The 24,650-nt window shown below is 38.4% G+C and overlaps 1 protein-coding gene across 4 annotated transcripts in view; it reads right to left on the reverse strand.

Moving 5' to 3' along the window:
• Window positions 1–13,102: 13,102 nt before the first annotated feature.
• The window catches only part of FABP12 (fatty acid binding protein 12), a 63,878-nt gene continuing 52,330 nt past the window's right edge, over window positions 13,103–24,650 (reverse strand). For 2 of the 4 annotated variants that reach the window (XM_065519403.1, XM_065519404.1), the window contains 3 exons: window positions 18,094–18,266; window positions 15,171–15,272; window positions 13,103–13,252 (listed from right to left, as the gene is read on the reverse strand). In XM_065519403.1, coding sequence (XP_065375475.1) covers window positions 13,178–13,252; window positions 15,171–15,272; window positions 18,094–18,266 — 350 coding nt within the window. In that variant the 3' untranslated portion in view covers window positions 13,103–13,177. Of the gene's footprint in view, window positions 13,253–15,170; window positions 15,273–18,093; window positions 18,267–19,901; window positions 20,068–24,650 lie in introns of all 4 variants that reach the window. The other 2 variants (XM_065519405.1, XM_065519406.1) reach the window with 2 other exon arrangements.

Raw genomic sequence — 24,650 nt, forward strand, 5'->3', positions numbered from 1 at the left:
TCTAGAGTCAATCTTTTTGAGAATAACTCACCATAATTTTACTCCCCTACTTCTTCAAAGACTTTCTTCATTCATATATTTCACCTTTATGTCTAATAATTAAAGTCAGTATATATAAGATTTCATAGAATTTATGAAAATCTGAAAATGCATCTATCTAAACCCAAACAAATCGATAATAAAAAGAGGACAGTCACTACTATATGTATGTTAGAATAGCTAAAATGAAAAAGACTGACCCAAATGTTGGCAAGGATGTGAAGAAACTGAAACTTTCATACACTGCTGGTGAGAATGTTAAATGGTATAACATTTGGAATATTGTTTGAAAATTTGGAATATTTGGAAAATTTGGAATATTGTTTGAAAATTTCTTTGCAATTAAGCATGCACTTACCATATGATCTAGGCATTCCATCCCTAGGTATTTATCCAAGAGAAATAAGCGTCCAGGGAAAGGTCTATGTATGAGTGGTTATAACTGCTTTATCTGCAATAGCCAGAAACATAAAATAACCCTAAAATATTCCAATAAGTGAATAGATAAACAAATTATGGTATATCTATACAAAGAAATACTACACAGAAATAAATGAAGATTGATACACATAATTATGATGAGTTTAAAAACCCAGAAAAAAAAAGAGAAAACAGTGTATGATTCCATTTACATGAAACTCTAGAAAATGAAAACTAATCTATAGTGAAAGGGAGGAGATCATCAGTGATTACCTTCAGATGGGGTGGGGCAAAGGCAGGGGGAATGGAATGGAGAGTGACACCAAGGGGCAGGAGGGCAGGAGGAAACTTTTGGGAGTAATGGATATGCTCATTATCTTAATCGTGGTGATAGTTTCACAGGTGTATGCATAGATCACAATATCAAAGTGTATAATTTAAATATGTGTAGTTTGTTCTATGTCAAATATATCTCAATAAAGTTATTTAACAAAGAAACTGGTCAATTTAAAATTCGACTGAGAAAAATATGGGACAATAGATATCTAGATGAAAGAAGAGACAGAGAAATGAAACCTTGAACATTAAATGTATGAAAGCCTTTAGATAAATCTTTCTATAATAAATGATAGAGATAGTAAGTAGAAATAAAGCAGTAGATGTAGTATCTTTCAGGAAGTGTTCAAAGGCAAGTCTACTTGTACAACTAGGTAGAGATAAACAAGGGGAGGAAAAGGCAAGAAAACCAATGCCTCTGACAATCTAGTAAGCCTCTGCCCACAAAGAACATAAATCTAAAAAATCGGAAAATCAGAGAGATGGGAAGATTTAAAAATTATGTAATAAAAGAAAATTGATCGGATATCAAAGCTATATTAGGAAAAAAGAATCAGTTTTAAAGGTGGCCCTTAAACTGTGCTACACAGCACCACCTTGAGGAAAACAATAGAAAATACTATTTCTTGTTTAACAGAGCCTGTTTGATTCACTGATTTATTCATTCAATATTTATTAAAACTTAGCATTTCTAAGTATAACAGTTCTGGATGCTTGAGACAACAAGAAAGCATAAATGAAAGCAACAACCAAAAATCCCTGCCCTCTTAGAGCTTACTTGTCACGAAAAGCAGCTTTGTTTTTAAATAGTTTATGGTTGTCTGTAAATTCATTTTTACAAACTATTAAAAAAAATGCAGTAAGAATTTAAAGGAAGACTTTTGTATCACAAACAAAAAAGACTATTGTGATTTTTCTTTTTAAATGAGTTTTCATAGAAAGGGTTTGCATAAATCAGAGTTTATTTGTAACACTCCATAGTCAACTCCAAGGTTTCTCAAAAAACAAAAACAAACAAACAAAAACAATGTAGTGGATGCCACCATGTGCTCCTTTATCCCCTGTCCAAGATGAGGCACACATAAGCCCAGCTGCCAGGAGTGCAGTCTTCATAAGGCTGACAGTTGTGCCCACATCCTGGAATGATTATACCCTCATATCACACAGCCATTGGGTCGTGGTTGCCCCTCCCTCTGGGAATGTATTTAAAAAGAGCAAGGGAGCTCTTTTTAGCCAAAGGATTTCTCAGTCTTCATTTCTGTCTGTGCTTCAGCCTGGATAGATACTATTGCTGTCTTTTCAAGTTCACTAATCTTTTCTTCTCTAGTTTCTAATCTGTTCTTAATCCTATCCAGCAAATGTTCATTTCAGTTATAGTATATTTTTATTTCTAGGACTTTTATCTTTCATTTGTCTTTTCATTATGTTCAAATTCATTAAATCCCTCAGCATTTGAGCATATTTATATGTTTTAGTCTGTGTCTGCTAATTTCATCATCTCTGTCATTTCTGGGTCTATTTCTCTTAAGAGATTTTTATTTCTGATTATAGATCTCATTTTCCTACTTCTTGTCCTGTATAATAATTTTTGACTGGATGCCTGGATATTGTGACTGTAATATTATTGAGTGCCTGAATTTTGTTGTCTTCCTTTAAATAGCATTGGTCTTTGTGCTGACAGGAATCTAAGTTATTTGCAGATAAGCTTATCTTTCCAATGCTTGTTTTAAGCTTTGTTAAGATGGGTCTAGTGTAGCTTTTACTCAAAGATAGTTCAGTCCTAGTACCAAGACAGTACATTTCTGGGGTCTCTTCTGAATGCCCCTGTTGAGTACTGACCATATCCATTCTAGCCACAGATTCAACAACTCTCTGCCCTGTATAAGCCCCAGGAATTGCTCCGTTGACAGCCCTCTGGTCATTCTTTCCGTGACTTCATTGAAGTTTTACTCTATGCATGCACAACTAAGGATTTCACCAAGAATAAAGAAGACTCTCTACACTTATTTCTAGAGGTCTTTATTCCACAGATTTTCTCTTTTTCTCCAGAATCTCTTCTTTCAATATCTCTCCTCACCTCAGTGAGGCCACCATGCTCTTCTTGTGACCCTGCTCCCTGCATGGTCATTGGGGATATGCCCCAAGGCAGAAAGCCGGGAGGATGGTGGAGGTTCACCTCCAATGTTACACTTTCCTAAGGCATCATGATATTCCTGCATTTCCTGTTCTCCAATATCTGAAAATAGCTTCTTCATATATCTTGTTCAGTATTCTAGCCACTGAGGGGATGAGGGTAAGTTGAATCCTTGTGACTGTATCATGGTTACAATCCAGTCCCAACATTCCTCTTTATCTCATCTATGCATGCAGTGTAGCATTAATACAAGCTCATTTCAGTAATGCACATCTTCCATTTTATAACATTGTTCTTTAAGAAAATGTCCTTGAGGTTCTAATGTGGGGAGGTCATAAAGAACAGAGCTTTTTCCCCTGGTCAGTCCTAAAGTAGTGGGAAAGGAAGCAGGTGCTAGAACCTCTAGAGAATTGAAAATGGGTATGGCTATAACCCTCAATGCCACAATATGCCAACTCTCTACATTTCTATATTTGTATAGGATTTGGAAATCTTAGGTCAGTAACTGTCTAGGAGAGAAAACAACAACAAAAACAAAACAAAGAGCAGTATCACAAGGGAAGAAAGTAGCTAGAATTTAGACTCAAAATGATGCAGGCTTGAACTGTTCTAAGTTAGGCAAATGTTTCCAAGTAGTGGCCTTCTAGGACTTTATTATTTTGAAACACATTTTAGACTCCCCTCAAGAGAACAGACAAAGGTTGCCAAGTGTTAGATGTAGTACCTTGCATGTAAGAACTTCTGTGTTCCACATTTGACAAACTTGTGCTTGGTGTTCAAAGGTCACCAAACCACCACTACCAAAAATCAAGCAAAAAAGGAGGCGTAATACTTCATTTTAGGCATTGAAATAATATTTATAGAATTCCTGAGGTCAACTTATATTTTATCCCCTCCCCAGCCTTCAATATCTACAAGAGGTAAATGATTAGGAAGTTACCCAAATAGAGTAAATCGTCCAATCATGGAGGAGATTGCTACAAGAGCTTAGCTTTGGAATGCATTTTTATAAGAAGAGTTGCTTTCTAGTTACAAACTCATTCAAATGAAATTTTTAAAGCTAATAGAAATAATCCTGGCTTTAGCCATAATCCTAGAAATAATGCCAAAATCTTTCTTTTTTTTTTGTTTTTTTCCAAAGCCCTTTGTCCAACTACAGTGTTCCTTAGTGACAGGGAGCAAAGCCTTTACAGTGAGACAGACTGCAATCCTGGAAGTACTAGAAGCACCATTATTTAACTTCTCTGAGACATAAATTTCTTAATTATGAAATAACCATGGTTTTTATCTACCAAATTGTGTTTTACTGAAAATTTAAAAAACATCATAAGTGACCTAGTACATTGTTTGACACATTTTAGGCATTTTATACCAGTCAGAAAAGTAAAAATCACACATCAGAGATTTTAAAACAAGGAAGTGTTGAAGCTGGTATTGGAGAACTAAAAAAATAACACAGAGGTAACACGGAGTAATAGCAGGACTCAACTACTACCCACATGGCAGCAGGAGCAAAAGAAAGGGATGGAGTTTTAGAAGGTAAAAGTTTGGAGGAGGGGTCCCATAAAGCTGGGACTCAGACTTCGGAGGAAAGAGCAGGTGGCTGAGCTGGTGCGGGTACTCCTAAAGGTACACCAAGAGCTGATTTCATTCATTTCTCTTCTCTCAGGAATCACTGTTCTTTTTGGGTGATATCCTTTGTCTTGAAAACAATTTTCATACAATTTGTCCATTTTTTTTGTTGTTGTTTCAGGTGGAAGGATAAATCTGGCCCCTTTTACTCCAGGTGGGCTAGAAAGGGAAGTCGCATGTTTTCTAACAGGTTAGCCACTTTTTAAGGATGAGTTCAATAGGTTCTGTCTCGTGTTGTTTAGTTTTTCAGTGCACTTATAAAATCAGGCAATTGCTTTGGCATTGTTTAGATATAATGCCCCTTAATGACATGCAGCTTTCTAGGATCTAAGACCAAAAACTTTTAAATCACTCTCAACTCTCTCCTGCTTTCAAATCCAATCCATCAATACGTTCTGTAGCTCTAACTTAGAAAGTCTTACTACTTCTCATTCTCCCCACTCTCATCCCCACTGCAAGGCACCATCAGCACATGCCTAGAATATTGTTAAGAATTCCTAATTGACTTCCTTCTGAGTTTTTGAACCCAACAACCATGATTCCTTTAAACTGTACATCAAATTGTGTCACTCCTCCTTCCAGTAGCTCCCATTTCTCTCAGAGTAAAAGTCAAAGTTCTTGCAGTGGCCTATGAGGCACAACATAATCTGTTTCTACCATTATCTCTCTGCATTCATCTCATGCTACTTTCTCCCTTGCTCTGTCTACTCCTGCCACACTTACTGTCTTGCTTGTCTTCAATCACAGCATGCTGCTACCTTAGGGCATTTATACAGTCTCTTCCCTCTGCCTAGAATGTCCTTCCCTGAGTTATATGCCTAACTCATTTCCTATCTGCCTTCATAGTTTTACTCAAGTGTCATATTTTCTGCTTCCATCAGCATGACCTCAACAATCTTTCTTTAGGCTACCAGCAGCAGTAGGTTATAGTTGCTGCAATTAATTTCAGTTCACAACTTTTTATTGTCTCTGAGCCAACCTCATGGCACTACCTCAGAGAAACCAGCACAGACCATCTGGAACCTTCTCCCTCTTCTCATACATCTCAGACCCAACCACATGGGTTCCCTTCAGTACCATAGGAGCAGTGTCAGGTCTGAATTTCAGCTCTCACTGGTCGCAGTGGCTTGTGCCTATAATCCCAGCACTTTGGGAGGCTGAGGTGGGAAGATCATTTGAAAGCCAGGTGATCAAGAACAGCCTGGGCAACATAGAGAGACCCTGTCTCCACACACACACACACACACACACACACACACTCTCTCTCTCTCTCTCTCTTAAGTGTCACCTGCTTCCTGAAGTTGCTACTTGTGTGAAATCTTAGTGTTCTTTTTATGCCATTTAAGCTTTTTATACCTGTTAACAAATCTTCACATTAAATTCTCCCTGTTATTACATAATATAACTAGTGTGGTTTCTAAGTCCTGACTGAACCCAGAGCAATATAGAAATTAGTACTAGGAGTAAGTTTTTAAAGATAATGTCTGAGTGCGTTCTCTGTTGCTTATAACAAAACACCTGAAACTGGGTAATTTATAAGGAAAAGGAATTTTTTGTTTTCAGTTTTTTTAATTGATACATAACTATACATATTTATTGGGTACATGTGATATTTTGATCCATGCATATATATAATGTGTAATGATCAAATCAAGGTATTTAGGATATCTGTCACCTCAAATACTTTACCGTGTCTTTGTGTTGAGAACATTCAAATTCTTCTTTTCTAGCTATTTTGAAATACACAATAAATGATTGTTAACTATTGTCACTGTACTGTGCTATCAAACACTAGAAGTTATTTCTTCTATATAACTGCATTGTTATACCCATTAACCAATCTCTCTTCATCACCCCTACCCGCTTCTCAGCCTCTAGTAACTATCATTCTACTCTCCACCTCCATGAGATAAACGTTTTTATCTCCCACATATGAGAACATGTGATATTTGTCTTTCTGTGCCTGGCTTATTTCAACCTACATAATGACTTCCAGTTCCATCCATGTTGCTGCAAATGACCAGATTTTATTTTTTTATATAGCTGAACAGTATTCCAATGTGCATCTATACCGCATTTTCTTTATCCACTCATCCATTGATGGACACTTAGGCTGATTCCATATCTTGACTATTTTGAATAGTGCTGCAATAAACATGGGCATCCAGATATCTTTTTGATATATTGACTTCTTTTTTATTGAATATATACTCAGCAGTGAGACTGCTGAAATATATAGTAGATCTATTTTTAGATCTAATTTTTAGGAACCTCCATATTATTTTTCACTGTTGCTGTACTAATTTCCATTCCCACCAGCAGTGCGTTAGCATTCCCCTTTCTCTACATCCTCACCAGTACTTGCTATTTTTTGTCTTTTTGATAACATACATTTTAACTGGGATAAAATTATATCTCATTGTGGTTTAGATTTGCATTCCATAATAACTAGTGATGCTGAGCATTTTTGCATGTGCCTGTTGGCCATTTGTATGTCTTCTTTTGAGAGATATCTATTCAGATGGTTTGCCCATTTTTAATCAGATTATTTGCTTTTTTCTGTAGAGCTGTTTGAGTTCCATAGATATGTTGTTTATTAATCCCTTGATGGATGAACAGTTTGCAAATATTTTCTCCTATTCTGTAGGTTGTCTCTTCACTCTGTTGATTGCTTCCTTTGCTACGCAGAAGCTTTTTGGCTTGATGTGATTTCATTTGTCTAATTTTGTATTTGTTGCATGTGCTTTTATGGTCTTACCCAAAAAATCTTTGCCCAGGCCAATTCATTTCTCTAATACTTTCTTCTAGTAGTTTTGTAGTGTCAGGCCTTACATTTAAGGCTTTAATCCATTTTGATTTGATTTTTGTATTTGGTGAAAGAAAAGGGTCTTGTTTTTGATTTCTACATATGGATATACGGTTTTCTCAGTATCATTTATTGAAAATACTATCCTTTCCCCACTGAATATCCTTGATGCCATTATCAAAAGTCAGTTGACTATAAATACATGGATTTAATTCTGGGTTTTCCATTCTGTTCCATTGGTTTATGTGTCTGTTTTTGAGTTACTATAACCTTGTAGCATGTTTTGAAGTCAAATAGTGTGACGACTCTAGCTTTGTCCTTTTCTTTTTGCTCAAGATTGCTTTGGCTATTCAGGGTCTTCTGTGGTTCTTACAGTTGTGGAGTCTGGGAAGTCCAGGGTTATGGGATCACATATGGCAAGAGCCTTCTTGCTGGTAGGTACCCTCTGCAGAGTTCTGAGGCAGTGCAGGGCATCACATTGTGAGGGGACTGAGCATGCTAACTCAGGTCTCTCATACTCTTCTTACAAAGCACCGTAATTCAGTCATTCATTAATTCATTGATCCATAAATGGACTAATCTATTCTTTAGGGCAGAACCTTCATGGCCTAATCTCCTCTTAAATGTCTCACCTCTGAATACTGCCACATTGGGGATTAAGTTTTAACATGAGTGTTAGTGGGGACAAACTTTCAAACCATAGCAGATGAGATTTATGGTTTAAGTTGGTTGCATCCTTGGTCTTCAAAGTAGGGTTGAGCTCCTTGCTAATAGAAAATGAAGTGGTAATGGCATCACAGTTAGCCTAATTATCATCTGTATTGATTTTGATTAAGTGTGTATCTTGATGGCTGTAGCACTTGTCCATGAAGGCAAGAATGTAGTGGAATAACTTCTTTTGAATGCTGTGGAGTGTTTATCCAAAGAAAATGACAAACTCATATCATTATACTCTCAGTTTAAGTCACGTTCAGAGAACTAAAAAGCATCTGCAAGGGCCTAAAATTAGTATTTTTATAATGGCAGAGCTGACTTTGCTGACAATGAGATGCAAAATTTAGTTGTGTGGGGTAGAGTTACAATGTAAGTTGAATTCACGTCTTTACTAAGTTTCTCACTTGAAAACTAGGGCTTTCATTGGGAAAGAATGATGCTTGAAATGGGGACATCTGGGTGATCATAGAAGAAGCTGAAAATTTGGAGCTCTAGAATCACTCTGAGTCTCTCTTGACAGTAGAAGCAAACTACCTTTCAGTGTCTGAAAAGACTGACTCTTTTTGCTTGATGGCGTTATCTGGAGCAGTTGCCTTGCAAGAAGGTGCCTCTCTCCCTAGGACTCACTGCAACCACACATGGTTGCCACTACAACCAAAATTAGATAAGATCTGCCCATGTTCCAGGAGGACAAGGGTGAGGTTTGACCCTGGAGGAAACATTATACTCTAAAAGAATTTAAAGATGTTCATTTATATTGACAGAGACCTGGCATATGGATATACAGTTTTCTCAGCACCATTTATTGAAAAATACTATCCTTTCTGCACTGAATATTCTTGATGCCATTATCAAAAGTCAGTTGACTATAAATACATGGATTTATTTCTGGGTTCTCCATTCCAGTTCCATTGGTTTATGTGTCTGTTTTTGAGTTACTATAACCTTGTAGCATATTTTGAAGTCAAATAGTGTGATGACTCTAGCTTTGCCCTTTTCTTTTTGCTCAAGATTGCTTTGGTTATTCAGGGTCTTCTGTGGGTCTTACAGTTGTGGAGTCTGGGAAGTCCAGGGTTATGGGATCACATATGGCAAGAGCCTTCTTGCTGGTAGGTACCCTCTGCAGAGTTCTGAGGCAGTGCAGGGCATCACATTGCGAGGGGACTGAGAGGAGTGGATTCTAAGGATATTAAACCAAGGAGAACGAACTACAACACTTGATCAGTCCAACTTTATTCATATGACTTCATTTAGCAGACACTCTTCATTTAATTGTTAGCTTGTGCAGCTAGCAGTTTATTCTAACAATTTATCTCTAACAATTTACTTGGTTAATTGATTTGGTTAATTGAAACTTGGGCTCAACAGCAGACTGATATTTAATGAGACTGAGATTCTAGAATTTCCTTGGTCTGACACAGAGAAGGAATCCAAAATCTTCAGGAAATTAGAATTTGGGAATAGTCTATCATATGCTAGGCCCACAAGATACTTCCTTCACTAAAGTATGAGAAATAAGTGAGAGGAGCATGAGAGTCTTTAAGGAGTTCTGTGGTAACTGTTATGTAGATGGGATACCATGGTGGGAGGTGCCACTGCAACACAATTATTCAACATTTGGTTGTCTTCTTTTTCTTCTTCTTCTTTTGCGTGTGTGTGTGTGTGTGAGAGAGAGAGACAGAGTTCTGCTTTTGTCACCTAGGCTGGAGTACAATGGCGCAATCTCGGCTCACCGTATCCTCCGCCTCCCAAGTTCAAGCGATTCTCCTGTCTCAACCTCCCAAGTAGCTGGGATTACAGGCGTGTGTCACCATGCCCTGCTAATTTTTGAATTTTCAGCAGAGACAGAGTTTCACCATGTTGGTCAGGCTGGTGTCCAACTCCTGACCTCCAATGATCTGCCCACCTTGGCCTCCTAAAGTGCTAGGATTACAGGCATGAGCCACTGCACCCAGCCGTTTTCTGCTTCTTAAATCTTCAGCTCCAAAAAGTAATCTTTCTGATCAGTTCAGGTCGTGACAGTTCATGTAGGGTGGATTTCTCAGACTTTACAAGTTCAGGTTAGTGGTTTTAACAATGCGTTTATTTATCATATTCATTATTACATAAAAAGATTCTAAAAGAAACTCTAATAATTATTTTCTTGATTTCTGGAGATGTATTCTGGCATGCTTCTCCAGAAATTAAGACCTATTTTGAAATCTGGCCTTGGTATTAATTAGCTGAGGAACTTTAAGGAAACCATTTAACCTACCTGAGTCTCAGTTTAATCTCAAAGAGAAAATGAAGTTATACCTAGAAAATTTAAACATAATGCCTGGCACTTAGCAAGACGCAACAAACAGCTGTTATCATTGTTATTATTTCATTTTCCATCTCAGGTTGTCAATTGACTTATTCAAATAAAACATTATTTTCCCAAACTTATAGACAGGAAATACTCAACATTAACTCTACTGTTTAAATAAACCTAAATGCCTTCTCTTTCTTTATTCGGTGTTTTTAAAATTTCTGTTCTAGCAATATTTTGGCTACATCTGAATCAAATAATATGATTTTGTTTAAAACTCCAAACTTTTCCCAGCTTAAAAAGAACAGGTTATGCCTCACTAGGAATAACTCCATATTCCTTAAATATCTTGACTGATGATTACTGACTTGAGCTGAATTAATGCAAACTGCATTGAGGCTGTGGCCCAGAAAGAGAGAGGTCATGAAAAGGAGTGATAGGAGTCCATTTGTGCTGATATGTCTGCTGCCCTATTGCTAGTTGTCTTTCATCCTGGGCAAGGCAATTATTCACCAAGAAAGTGGTATTAGATCTTTCTCTCCAAGTAGAAACATCTGTTTTATGGCCGGGTGTATGGCTCATGCCTATAATCCCAGCACTTTGGGAGGCCGTGGTGGGTGGATTGCTTGAGGTCAGGAGTTCCAGACCAGCCTGGCCAACATGGCAAAATCCCATCTCTACTAAAAATACAAAAATAGCCAGGCGTGGTGGTGTGTACCTGTAATCCCAGCTACTCGGGAGGCTGAGGCAGGAGAATCGCTTGAACCTGGGAGGCGGAGGTTGCAGAAAGCCAAGATTGCACCACTGCGCTCCAGCCTGGACAACAGAGCAAGATTCCATCTAAAAAAAAAAAAAAAAAAGAAAAAGAAAAGAAAAGAAACATTTGTTTTATAATCTGTTGCTTATACATTCCTGGAGATTAGTGCGCCCATGTGATATCTTTCCAATATATCACTTCTCTGTGGAGTTGATCAAGAGCAGCAAGTATGACTTAATTCTCCGTCTATCCCCAGCTCTCATGCAGTGCCTGGTGCACAGTAGATGTGCAGCAAACCCTGAATTACAACATCACTTTGGAGCCGTGGTATGTCTTGTTTGATTTGGTTTATTTAGATCAGTTTTCCAACCATCCCTGAGAGACATGCACTTCGATCAACCATAGTGAATGACTTTCTACTTTAATGATTCTCAACTGCAGAAAGGAAATGAGAAGACAGAAGGCATGCTGCTCATCTCTCCTGGGAATGTGCAGTTGCTGTTGTATTTTTGTGGGTTGTTTTTTCAGTTGAGTACTCAAATGTCCCTAGATTTTATCAGATTGTTGACAAATGAAATCATATTAACATCTACATCCAATGTCATGCTCCTATTCATGAAAAACTCCAGCCCTTGCAAAGTCCATTCTTCTCCCAGCCCCTGGACCCCAGGTGTTCCTGAGAGTCATCAGGGATGTCTTTCCTGGGTTCTCCTGGTATCTCCTAACTATCCCTTCATCACAAGCCTTCTTGCATTGGTTCTTATTGCCTACAAGAGTATCTTCATGACCACAGCAGGTAAGAAACCCTAATGCCAAAGCCAGGAGCACTGTTTTTCAAAGTTCTCATAGCTACTGACTCTGGAGGTATCAGAGCAGTGCTGGGCTCCTTTCCAATAGGGGACTGCTTCTCCTCTGTCTTCGCAGCAAGCTGTTACCTAGACCTGCAATAGGGCTGCTCACATCCACAGCCATGCACAAGGCCTCAGGAAAACAGCTCCTTCAGCATCTGTCTCAAATCCTCTCTCTGTCCAGTCCTAGTATCTCGGGGTACAGATATCTTTCTATGCCTTCCACTGTCCTCTTTGTCACTTCAGTACACCAAAAAATAAACAAGCACTTCTCCCGCATCTACCAGATGACTGAGATCCCCCATATGTCAATTCGGACAAATAAGCAATGACAGGCTGTTCAAATGGTAAAACTCTATATCCTCATCTAGACTCAGCTATGGCATCCTGCTACACATTTTAAGACAAATGGAAGCTTGTTTATTCATTAGTATAATGTAGTATTACACTTGGTTCATAATTGTACACCATGAACCTCTTTCTACCTAACCGTTGTAATCTAAGGTCACTTTGTTATGGTTGTAAGGTTAATAACTGGGCAACATAGATTCTAGTTCTAATTCTTCCTGAAACCATCTGAGTGATAGTAAAGTGTACAGTTAACTGACTTGGGCCTGTTCCCCCATCCACAAAAAAGGTGTTCAGTCCACACAGTTTCTAAAATCCCTCTTAAGCCTAATAGTACGTGAGATTTTGTGCTAATAAAACAGAATATTATTTGTAGTGGCTTTCAGTGATGTTGGTAGTGGATATGGTGTTCTCTGTCATAACAGTTTGGTATTACATTAGAATGTCAATTACTGCCTTAGTTCTAGATATGTTTCTTATCTTTTCATATATAACTGAGGTGTACCTATGAGGTGTGCTGTATTCTATTTATTAAAAAATATTATTTTCCCAATAAAGTACAGATTATGTTGAATTTAGAGGGTGGACATAAAATGCATAATAAGAAAAAAAATCAACATGAAGTGCCTCTCTGAAAATATTATCCCAGCCTTGAATTGAACAGGATATATCATCCTGGATTCTCATGGCTGTCAATGCCAAAGTACTACATGATACAGGCATGTGCAACTTGGTAAGCAAAATTATTGATGCTTGTGCAAAGAAAGGTTCTCTCATATTAACAGTTTTAATATTTTACTTTGGAGTTTTATTTAAACAACCTCAGTAGTTTGGAGGACAGCTTGAGAAAGCCTTAAGAGTTTGAGACTGAATTTGATGATACTTTCTCATATGTTCGTGTACAGATAACACCGTTCACAGCGCTTTCCTACAAGACAAAAGAAAGATGAGGTATTTCAGTATAGTTGGAGAAACTAACATTTGGAAAAGTGCGAACTAAGTACTATCTACACATACATTCCTTAAAAATATTGAAAGAGAGGCTGGGCGCGGTGGCTCACACCTATAATCCCAGCACTTTGGGAGGCCAAGGTGGGTGCATCACCTGAGGTCAGGAGTTTAAGACTAGCTTGGCCAACATGGTGAAACCCTGTCTCTACTAAAAATACAAAAATTAGCCGGGGATGGTGGCACGCACCTGTAGTCCCAGCTACTCAGAAGGCTGAGGCAGGAGAAACACCTGAACCCGGGAGGTGGATGTTGCAGTGAGCCAAGATTGCACCACTGCACTCCAGCCAGGGTGACAAAGCAAGACTCTGTCTCAAAAAAAAAAAAAAAAAAAAAAAAAAATATATATATATATATATATATATATATATATATATATATAAAATATATATGAGATCTATATAGACTATAGATAGGACCTATCTGTTAGCTGGTTTTGCCATATTCTATATAACCTATATGTAGCAAATCACATATATGTGATATATTTAGAGTATATATAATGTTTATATATGTATAAAGCTAGGTATACAATTTGGAATTTGAAGTTTTTATTTAAATATTTTAAATGCCAACATTGATGCATTTTGCTATTTTTACATACTCTACATTTTGTAAATGATAATACTAGCTTACATTGATGGAGTATTTTATGGTTTTAGGGCACTAATATACACATGACAATCCTGAATTCTCTCAGAAAACCTTTGACAAAGACACTGCCTACATCTTGAAGGCAAGGAATCTGAATCTTGAAGAGATTTAATGAATTGTCCAAAGCCACATAAGTACTGGATGGCAGGGGTGGAAATCCACATCCTTGGATTCTGAGTGTAGTGTTCTTCCTAATGAACTCTAAAAGCTTTCTGTTTATTGGCTTATGTCATTATAAACAGCAATAAAATCAATCATCCTTGGTCTTCCCCTTGTGACTTTATAAGGAATAAAATGTACCCTTCATTGTAGAAAGAAAAAAAATCACTGTATTAAGAAATGAGTTTAGATTTTTGTAACCTACACACGAATCTTGCATATTCCCTTAGAACTATTTTATATTATGTAGAAAGTCACCTTTTTATTCCTTTTGGTAGAGGTGGGGGTTTGGGAGGAGGAAAATCATGAACACACATCCTTCTACTCTGGAGAGTGGGGAAGGTGACCTGGGAAACCATCTGAAAGGGAGCAGGATGGATTCCACAAAATATAGATTGTCCAATGAAAACAACCTGACTGCTCATCCCAGTACCACCACATTTTTCTAGCTGCATATCCTTAGGTAAGTCAATGTCTGAATTTCAGTTTCCTCACTGGTAAATGGGATAATAAGCCTTACCTTACAGGATGATTGTGGAAGTTGGGGAAATAATATTAATATATGAAAACATAGGGACATGGTAGTGACATGTAACTCATTCATACACCAAAAAAACACCACTTCAGCTTCTTATCCCCGGTCTAGATTTCCTTTTCATGTTTTTGTTTGGTGTTGAGATGGAAAAACAGTGAGAAGTTAATCCTGGAGTGGAGTAATGGCAACAACCCTCAACCCCTGCTAATATCTTCATTGCACAAATACATGCTTGCTTTGGTTTACCTGTAGAGCAAAGGATTAGGCTGCATAGTATTTTCTTTCTCTTTAGTTTTTTAGTTCCTCAATCCACACACATTTTATATAATACTTGTGATGATACATTTATCTCATAATTTTTTTCTCATTCTTTTAAACTATGAGAACAAGGAAAATGGCATTCATTTTCATTGTTTTAGAACAAGTTATCTGGGTGATTTTATATTAGTTGTGCAGAAGGTGGGAAGATAGAGAGGACCAGCTCACTCACCACCACCATTTTCCCATCCACCAGCTTTCTTGTTATGGTGGTTTCTTTGCCATCCCAGTTCTGAACTTGAATCAGGGACTCCTTATCTAAGGTTACTTTACTCTGAAAAACAGAAAAAACTAAATTCAGATCAGCTTGTCGTATTTCAACCCTAAAATTTTATCAGGTGGCAAATTCTTTTTAGCTGTTGTAATACTCTCAGGTACTTTTAGAATGGTGTTGACAACCCTATTTATTTATTTATTTATTTATTTTTAATTTATTTTTAATTAATTTATTTTTTAAATTATACTTTAAGTTCTAGGGTACATGTGCATAACGTGCAGGTTTGTTACATATGTATACTTGTGCCATGTTGTTGTGCTGCACCCATCAACTCGTCAGCACCCATTGACTCGTCATTTACATCAGGTATAATTCCCAATGCAATCCCCCCCCCCCCCATAATAGGCCCCGGTGAATGATGTTCCCCTTCCCGAGTCCAAGTGATCTCATTGGTCAGTTTCCACCTATGAGTGAGAACATGCGGTGTTTGGTTTTCTGTTCCTGCAATAGTTTGCTGAGAATGATGGTTTCCAGCTGCATCCATGTCCCTACAAAGGACACAAACTCATCCTTTTTTATGGCTGCATAGTATTCCATGGTGTATATGTGCCACATTTTCTTAATCCAGTCTGTCACTGATGGACATTTGGGACAACCCTATTTATTTTAAGACTTTGTCAGCAGTAAATTTGTTGGCTGATTCTGCTGAAGAAAACAGGTTTTACAATAGTAAAACTGTAATATTATCTTGAAGAACAAGTAAAATGTTCTTTCTTTCTTTCTTTCGTTTTTTTTTTTTTGAGACAGAGTTTCGCTCTCATCACCTAGGCTAGAGTGCAATGGCGAGATCTCGGCTCACTGCAACCTCTGACTCCCTGGTTCGAGCAATTCTCCTGCCTCAGCCTCCCAAATAGCTGGGATTACAGGCACGTACCACCACGCCCAGCTAATTTTTGTATTTTTAGTAAAGACGGTGTTTCACCATGTTGGCCAGGATGGTCTCAATCTCCTGACTTTGTGATCTACCCACATTGGCCTCCAAAAGCGCTGGGATCACAGGCATGAGCCACTGCACCTGGCCATGAAATGTTTGTTTTATCTTTGACTGAGTAAGCAGAGTATTATCTTTCTGCATAAAGAATTACAAATACATTTTAACTTTCAAAATAAGTGTGAAACTTCAGCCTGGACAACACAGTGAGACTCCCATGTCTATAAAAAATAAAAAATTAGCCAGGTGTGGTGCCACATGCCTGTAGTCCCAGCTACACGTGAGGTTGAAGTGGGAGAATCACTTGAGCCAGGGTAGTTGAGGTTAGAGTGAGCCAAGATTGTACCATAGCACTCCAGCCTGGGCAACAGAGACCCTGTCTCAATAAAAAATAATACTAATAATAATACATGGGAAATGAATTCAAACTCCCATTATATGAGCTTACTTAAAAGAAAGAAGGCCTCTTTCCTCTTCTTATCCCAATAATATTTTCTAGTTTTTTGTTGTTGTTGCTGTTGTTATTTTTGGAGATAGGGTATCACTGTGTCATCCAGGCTGGAATGCGGTGGTGCAATCATGGCTAACTGCAGCTTCAACCTCCTGTGCTCCAGCAATCCTCCCACCTTAGCCTCCTGAGTAGCTGGAGCTATAGGCATGCACCACCACAGTAGCTAATCTTTGTGTTTTTTGTAGAGGCGGGATCTCACTATGTTGCTCAGGCTGGTCTCAGACTCCTGGCATCAAGCAGTCCTCCTGCTTTGGCCTCCCAAAGTGCTGGGATTATAGGCATGAGCTACTGCACCCAACCTAGCTTTTTTATTCTAGTAGATTGCTAAGAATTTAGCATAGAAATCCATATTAGGCATTTAAGTCAAAAATTTTCTTCCATTTTATATGGTATAAGAATTTAAACTCATATTCATTTAGTAACCGACTATTACAGTGGCATGATAGTTCCTTTTATCAGGATATTACCCTCCATATAGTTTAACAATCCTCTATTGAGTTAATTCATTCAAATAATAAATATTTATTGAACAACTATCATGACCAAGCACGGGGTTCTGTGAAACAGACAGGAAATCCTGTTTTGGATGAGCTTACCTTCTGATGTAGGGAAAAAGACTGTAAACGATAAGTATAGAAGTAAATTAAATATTATAAATAAATAATATATTCCTGAGATATGTGCCCCTGAGATATGAATGAAAACTCTGTGTGGCACTTTCAGGGTGAGACAATGAAAAGCCCATGTCTCTTTGTCTACCTTGGTGTTGGAGAAGACCACAATGTCCACAGGTGCAGCTACAAGGTAGTTGAACCTCTTTTGGCCTGGATCCCTGAGAGATTAGGAGGAGCAGATTTCCTGATTACTCCACTACACACACACAAACTTCCCCAACGCCACCCAACACTATGTATATACTGTAAGTTAGAAATAAATCCCCATTGTGTTAACTCACTCCAGGCTTGTGGTTCGTTGTTATAGTGGCATAACCTTACCTATACCAGCTAATATGAGGTTTATTCACTGCAATTCTATGTGTGGAAAACTGCTACAAAATGGGTAAGGAAAACTTTTGTTTCTGAGAGGACTAAACAGTAATCTAGGGAAATTATTCTCAAAATGTGGTCTGCTAAGCATCTGCATCAGATTCATTAAGAGTGCAATTTTCAGGGCCTCTGGGGATGGCAGTGAGCAGGAGGCATTTTTCACAAGCATCCCAGAAGATTTCTGTCTTCACATATGACATCCTTAGACCTATGTTTTAGACAAAAGTTTCTCTTAAGGACTTTAGATATGTTTGTTAGAATTGCTTACTTACCTAGGATGGTATCTAATATTCTTATGAAATGTGTCTGAAAGACTGTTGGAGGCCTCACCTTTGTTTTGTGGCCGCCTGGTGTGATTTCCTCAAACTCTTCTCCCAGCTTAAAGGAGATCTCACTATTTTTAAAGATGCTTTTGGTTTTTATTGTGATGACATCTCCATCTGTACTGATGGTCACAGTGGGTTTTGCCAAACAGCCCAGTTTCCTGCTGGCTCTTCCTATACCTGGAAACCAGATAAAAGGAGTATTATCTTTTCATATAAAGAATTACAAATGCATTACATTACAATACAATACTTAAATCTGTTGTTGACTCCAAAAACTCAACATTCTCTGTATAATTCTTTGCTAACTAAACTAGGAGATCTGTGAGTTGAACCCATTTAATGCTGCATGAGTTCACATATCCCAAGCTAGCAGCTCCACCATTACATATTAAAATAGACTATTTTTGCAGAAAAAAAATCTGTCTCTAGTTTTTGTTTAGTGATTATTCTTTTTTCACTAGTCCAGTAGTTATTAATCTTGTTGATTTTGGGACCTCTTTGAAAATCTGATTAAAGCTATCAACCATCTCCCTACTTTTAATTATATCCACTCACATACAAACAAAATACTTTGGTACAGATTTTGCCAGACATTTAGCTCTTCACTTATATTCTTACATGTATACATATATGGGTTTTTTTCCTCAATGATGTATGTTTTTATTGTGGTAAAATATTCATAACATAAATTTACCGTTTGAAGTTACAGTTCAGTGGCATTGAGTACATCACAATGTTGTGCAACCATCACCATTATTTATAGGATTTTAAAAAAGATAAATGTTGTATCTATTGTTTTTCAACTTGCTTTTTCCCCTTATCTGTATGTCTTGAAAATTTTCCATGCCACTACTTATAGATATATACTTTTTCATAGTACATAACATTCCACAGTGTGCAGAGACCAAAACTTATTTTGTCTGTCTCCCTGTTGATGAGAAATTCATTTGTTTCAGTTTTTGTTATTATAAATAACTATGCAGTGAACATCCTTGTATATACAGTTCTGTGCAGCACATGTAGGAGTATTTTCAGTAGAAATAGCATTACATATGCTGCAATACCTAAGTTAAAATTCTAAGGGAAGATATATTGGGAAAATACTACAATGCAGTTCATAGGATTCATATTATAAAACACGATCACAGGATGTGACAGATTGGATGTGGTTCCTGAAGATAGTCACATCCTAATCCCTCGAACCTGTGAATGTTACCTTTACATGTTAGGGGACTTTGCAGATGTGGTTAATTTAAGGATCTTGAGATGGGGAGTTTATCCTGGATTATCAGAGCAGACCTCAAACATAATCATAAGTTCCCTTTTAAGAGGGAGGAAGAGGGATGCTAAACTACAGAAGAAGAGAGAGCAGAGTGAAAATGGGAGCAAAGTTTGGAGCATTGCAGTCACACACTAAGGAAAGCCAGCAGCCACCAGAGGCTGAAAAACAAGATCTATTCTGAACTCTATTCTGAAGATCCCTTAAAGCTTAGAGCAAATGTTTACAAAATAATCATTTTTAAAAATAGTTGTATTTTTTTGCTTTAAAATATTTATCAAAATCACTTGCTGTTTAGTATATGATACATGCTTGCTTTGTTTCTGTAAATTCATGGTAACTTATATGAGGGATGATTGTCACCTCCAACGTAGTTTTGCACAGAACTATATCTTGGTACTGAATCAATATTTATTTTTTCCTATGTGAAAAATTAGGGAGTCCAAGATTAATATTATTTTATACAGAGCAAGTTCTGTGCTACCAAAATGCCCATTTTTACTGGATATGATATGCAAGTAAACATAGCTCACCCAGCTCCTTCAAGTATTCTTCGAAATTTTCACAAGAAACGGACTTCCATGTTCCTTGGAGCTGGTCAACCATTCTGTCTGAGATAAGTTGATCTCAGAGAAAAGTAGTTTCAGGTGTATGTTGGTATACCCTGAAGTAGTATGGGAACTTATTTTTAATACAATTCTGGGTAGAGAATGAAATGAGAAAAGTCAGGAAATAAAATAAGGAACTCTAACCCTTGCAATGTTCCTTGAATATCATCTAAAGTAGAAAAGCGTTCTTAAATGTAAATAAATCAGGATGAAAATGGAAACATGGTAGAGTGTTTAGCAGAACTAGATATACCTTTTCCAACACTAATTTAGAATCAAAACTAAATGTTACTCCCCTTTCCTAGGACCTGCCAGGCACAAAGCAAGGTGTAAGGGCTGGGTCTGGACAGCTGTGTTTATGCCATGGAACTTTTGTGACCAGGTCTCTCTCTTTCTCTGTCCGAATATGATTCAGAAAAAGCCAATTTATTGGCTGTTTGAAGATCATTCTCATTCTTGATAGTTTGAACTAAACACCAGAGAGACTTCATAGATGGTACTTGACATTTGAAGTAAAAAGTTAAGTTTAGTAAGGGCTAGAACAACCATCTTAAGTCATGTGCACAATGAAAAAAGAGAATGGGACAGAGAAAACAGAGATCATGTTACACACACAACACATGCACACACACACACACACAGCCCTGTTACTGACACTTTTCCAGGTGCCAGCTCAACTTCCCAAAAGCTTAGAGAGCCGTCATTGCCATGAGAACACCAAATATCTTCTAAATCCTCTTTAATTTAGGCTAGTTTCTGTTCCTTTCAACCCTGACTGTAACATCTCAGTGTCCACTGATATCTGTAAGTCAGAAGAGGGGTCAACGAATATAATAGCAAATCCATCAGCTAAAGAAGAGGGGACTCCAAATGCTAAGGAAAGGACAAACATGCCCTTATACATTCCATCAGCCCCTGCGGACATCATCGCTAATTCTAGGCAGAGCTTGATGTCCATCGGTTGACACAAAGTTATTAAGAAATACTGAAGTTATAAAATTATTTTAAGACAGGAATGGGGACATGGCATTTTATAATTCCCATTAAAATGTTAAATTTCCAACTTCTAATATATTATCCAGGCCAATAGTCTTATTGATAATTATTCAACATTTGTAAAGCAACTAGCATTGTATGCCTAATATGAGGCTAAAAATTTTGCTACACTATTGATTTAATGTTCCAGATATGGTTGGTAAAGATACCATTGTTTGGCTGGGTGCGGTGGCTCACGCCTGTAATCCCAGCACTTTGGGAGGCCCAGGCAGGCAGATCACGAGGTCAGTTCGAGACCAGGCTGGCCAATATGGTGAAACCCTGTCTCTACTAAAAATACAAAAATTAGCTGGGCATGGTGGGGTGCACCTGTAGTCCCAGCTACTTGGGAGGCTGAGGCAAAAGAATCGCTTGAACCCGGGAGGCAGAGGTTGCAGTGAGCTGAGATCGTGCCACTGCACTCCACTGCACTCCAGCCTGGGTGACAGAGCAAGACTCTGTGTCAAAAAAGCAAAACAAAACAAAACAAATAAACCAAGTTCATTGGTTGGTTTTCCTGAGTAATTTGTGTGACTATGCTCATTCAACTTAACAGGTATAAGGCTGAAGCCAGGAAATGACCCAACATTGAGGGTAATTTGGGTACTAAGAGTAGGCACTGAAGGCACTAAAATTCCCAGGATTTTTCAAGAAAATGTCAAATGTGCTGCCACATATGTTGGATGCACATTGATTCCCCTCCCACAAGGAAAATTATGATTGAAGATCACCTCCTGGAAGAAGATGTATTGAGAGCGGTGTTTTTCCCCGTTGCTGACAGGTTAGACTTGCAGAAGTGTCAGTACTGAGATGTGAGACAGAACCCATGTATGGCTTCTATCTCTCAACTGTGGCTCCACCATTCATGTGTCTATCACATCAGCTCAAAGACTGCCTAATGTCAACTGGCCTAGTCATTTTGTCTACTCTGTTGTTCAGTGCCTCTTCTGTGATTGATGCTTTCTAGTGTTCATTAATATGAGAGCCAAAAATCTTCACATATTTTGCCCACTCCTATAAGTTCACACACATTCCCCTCCACCAAACATTCTTGTCTGCAGTTTTTCAGTCCTTGTCCTTCCAGGTCCCTGACCAACTTTTCAGATGATTCGCCTCCACCCATAAGTATGTATATATTCCTATCCCAAGCCATTGTGTCCTCCACATGGCATAGGGAACAGGTGTACAACTCTGAGCTTTGTCCATTGATATGATTTTCCTTACGAGTTCCTCAAGTCCCCCCCACACCCCAAGTGTCATGAAACCACTGCCCATTTTTAACTTGCCTCCACACCCTGAGCTGACTAGTACATTAAACATGCTCAGGCTTTTTCTCCTCCTTTAGTTGGTCACATGGGACCCACATACTGTCTGGAGCATGATCTGAAGGAGGGGTGCTCGTGCTGTGGTGGTGGGTGACATGGGGATCTGCACCACCTGCTCATGCAGTTACCTTAGGACTTCTGGTCTTGTTTAGGCTTTAATCCAGATATGCAGTTTGATCTTATGATGGACTTCTGCTGGACATACCTGACTTGATGACTCTGTGGGTCTGACAGAACCTGGCTCATAATGGATAGTTCCAGATACATTGTTACTTGATATTCTATAGTCAAGAATTCTGTCTCTATGGGGCCCCAGTAACACATTAGGCACTCTGTTTTAATAGGTGTATAAGTCTCTGTTACAGATGGCATGATCTTTCTTCACAACCCCAGACATTGGTGCTATGATGCACACACACACACATACACACACACACACTCTCTCTCTCTCTCTCACACACACACACACCATACACATTATACTGCATATTTTCCTCTCACCAATACCTCCAGCATTGTGGAGTTTACCAATCACATGACCCGAGAATCAGGGTAGCTCATATCAGTGCCCTTCCTTCCTGCAGACCATTTCCTGCTCTAGGCTCCACTCAAAGCAGAGAGCCTGTCATGCCAGCCAGTACATGGACTGCAGCACATTCCTAAATGCGCAGTATGTTGCCACCATAAGCCAAAGAGTCCCACAAGAATTTTGATAGAAGAGGCAAAATGTAGCAATTTATCTTTTGGAAAATATATCCTTACATGCCCTTGGCCAAGCTGGACCCCTAAGAACTTTACAAAAGTAGGAGTTGCCTCAATCATCACCAACTTTAACTCCCATATTCTGTGTCAAATGTGTCTTACCAAGGCCTCCAGTATACTGGCCACTTCTTGTTCATCCTGCCTGATAACATGATATTGTGCCAAATATCCAGACAGCCTAGATCTCATCTGATTATATTACAATAAAGAGTAGGAGTTAACATAGCCACAGGACAAAATCGGTGGCTCACAGCTGTAATCCCAGTACTTTGAGAGCCCAAGGTGTGCGGATCACCTGAGGTCAGGAGTTTGAGACCATCTTAGCCAACATGGCGAAACCCCATCTCTACTAAAAATTACAAAAATTAGCTGGGTGTGGTGGTGGGCACCTGTAATCCAAGGTACTCGGGAGGCTGAGGCAGGATAATCACTTGAACCCGGGAGGTGGAGGTTGCAGTGAGCCGAGATCACGCCACTGCACTCCAGCCTGGGCAACAGAGTGGGACTCTAACTCAAAAAAAAAAAAAAAAAAAAGTGTAAACGTATATCATTGTCTGTTCCATGCAAATGCAAATAGTTTCTGATCTTTCCCAATTGAGGTAGGAAAGAATGTGAAATATGGTCTGACTGAACACCATGTACCTGACAGTGTATTAATCTGTACTAACAAAGATAACACATCAAGTGCAGTAGCCACCATTGGGGTTATTAGATGATTTTTCACTAGGCTAGAAATACTCTTAAGATTCATTTGGATTTTGCAGTGATCAGACTCATGAATCAAATGGTGCTTTGATATGAACCACCACCTTCTGCAGTCTTAAAGTCATTTTGAGTAGCCCCGATTTCTGTCATTCCTTACTCCTCCCCTGCCACCAAATACAATATTTTTTATTCACCATCTTATCTAGGGCTGGAGAGAGGATAGCAGTGAAGAAGGTAGGAGTGTGGGGGTGCAGTTTCAGAAGCTTCCATTTTTCCTTCCAGACTATGATAATTCTTGTTTGAATTAGAAAATGAGAAAGGGGGAGCTTACTCCAACAGCCAAAGAGTCAATCCCAATTAGCATTCAGGCCCTAGGAAAATTACTTTTGGAGGAATCCAAAGACCTACCGGACCTACTGAGACCTAGACTTTGGCCAGGGTTCTGTTTATTATCTAGCTGCTGTGTGCCTTCACTCTAACATAAGGATTTGCAACTTGGTGAATCAACAATAATTCAGACCAAAGTCTATCAGAATATCTGGATATTCCTCTTTCCTCATTGCATATTTTCTCAAGTAAATGATAACAGATCTCCTTTGAGGAAAATGGGGGAGATTAACAGTTTATGATATTTCAGGGTTCTTCCTTCTGTGGGCTTGTCACCTATTGAGACAAAGGTATCCGGGTCTGAAAATTGGCTCAGATCTGGAATCTGGGCAGAGGATCATGACTTTCTACTGGGGTGCCTGTCCTTAGTCTGCTGCCCATCCATTCTTGCCTTCTTTTGATTGTGTATATGAAGCAGCACCCTTGTTGGCTAAACATCTATTTTGCCTCTATGGATTCA

The sequence above is a fragment of the Macaca fascicularis genome, chromosome 8, assembly GCF_037993035.2.
Source record: "Macaca fascicularis isolate 582-1 chromosome 8, T2T-MFA8v1.1".
NCBI classification, from domain to species: Eukaryota; Metazoa; Chordata; class Mammalia; order Primates; family Cercopithecidae; genus Macaca; species Macaca fascicularis.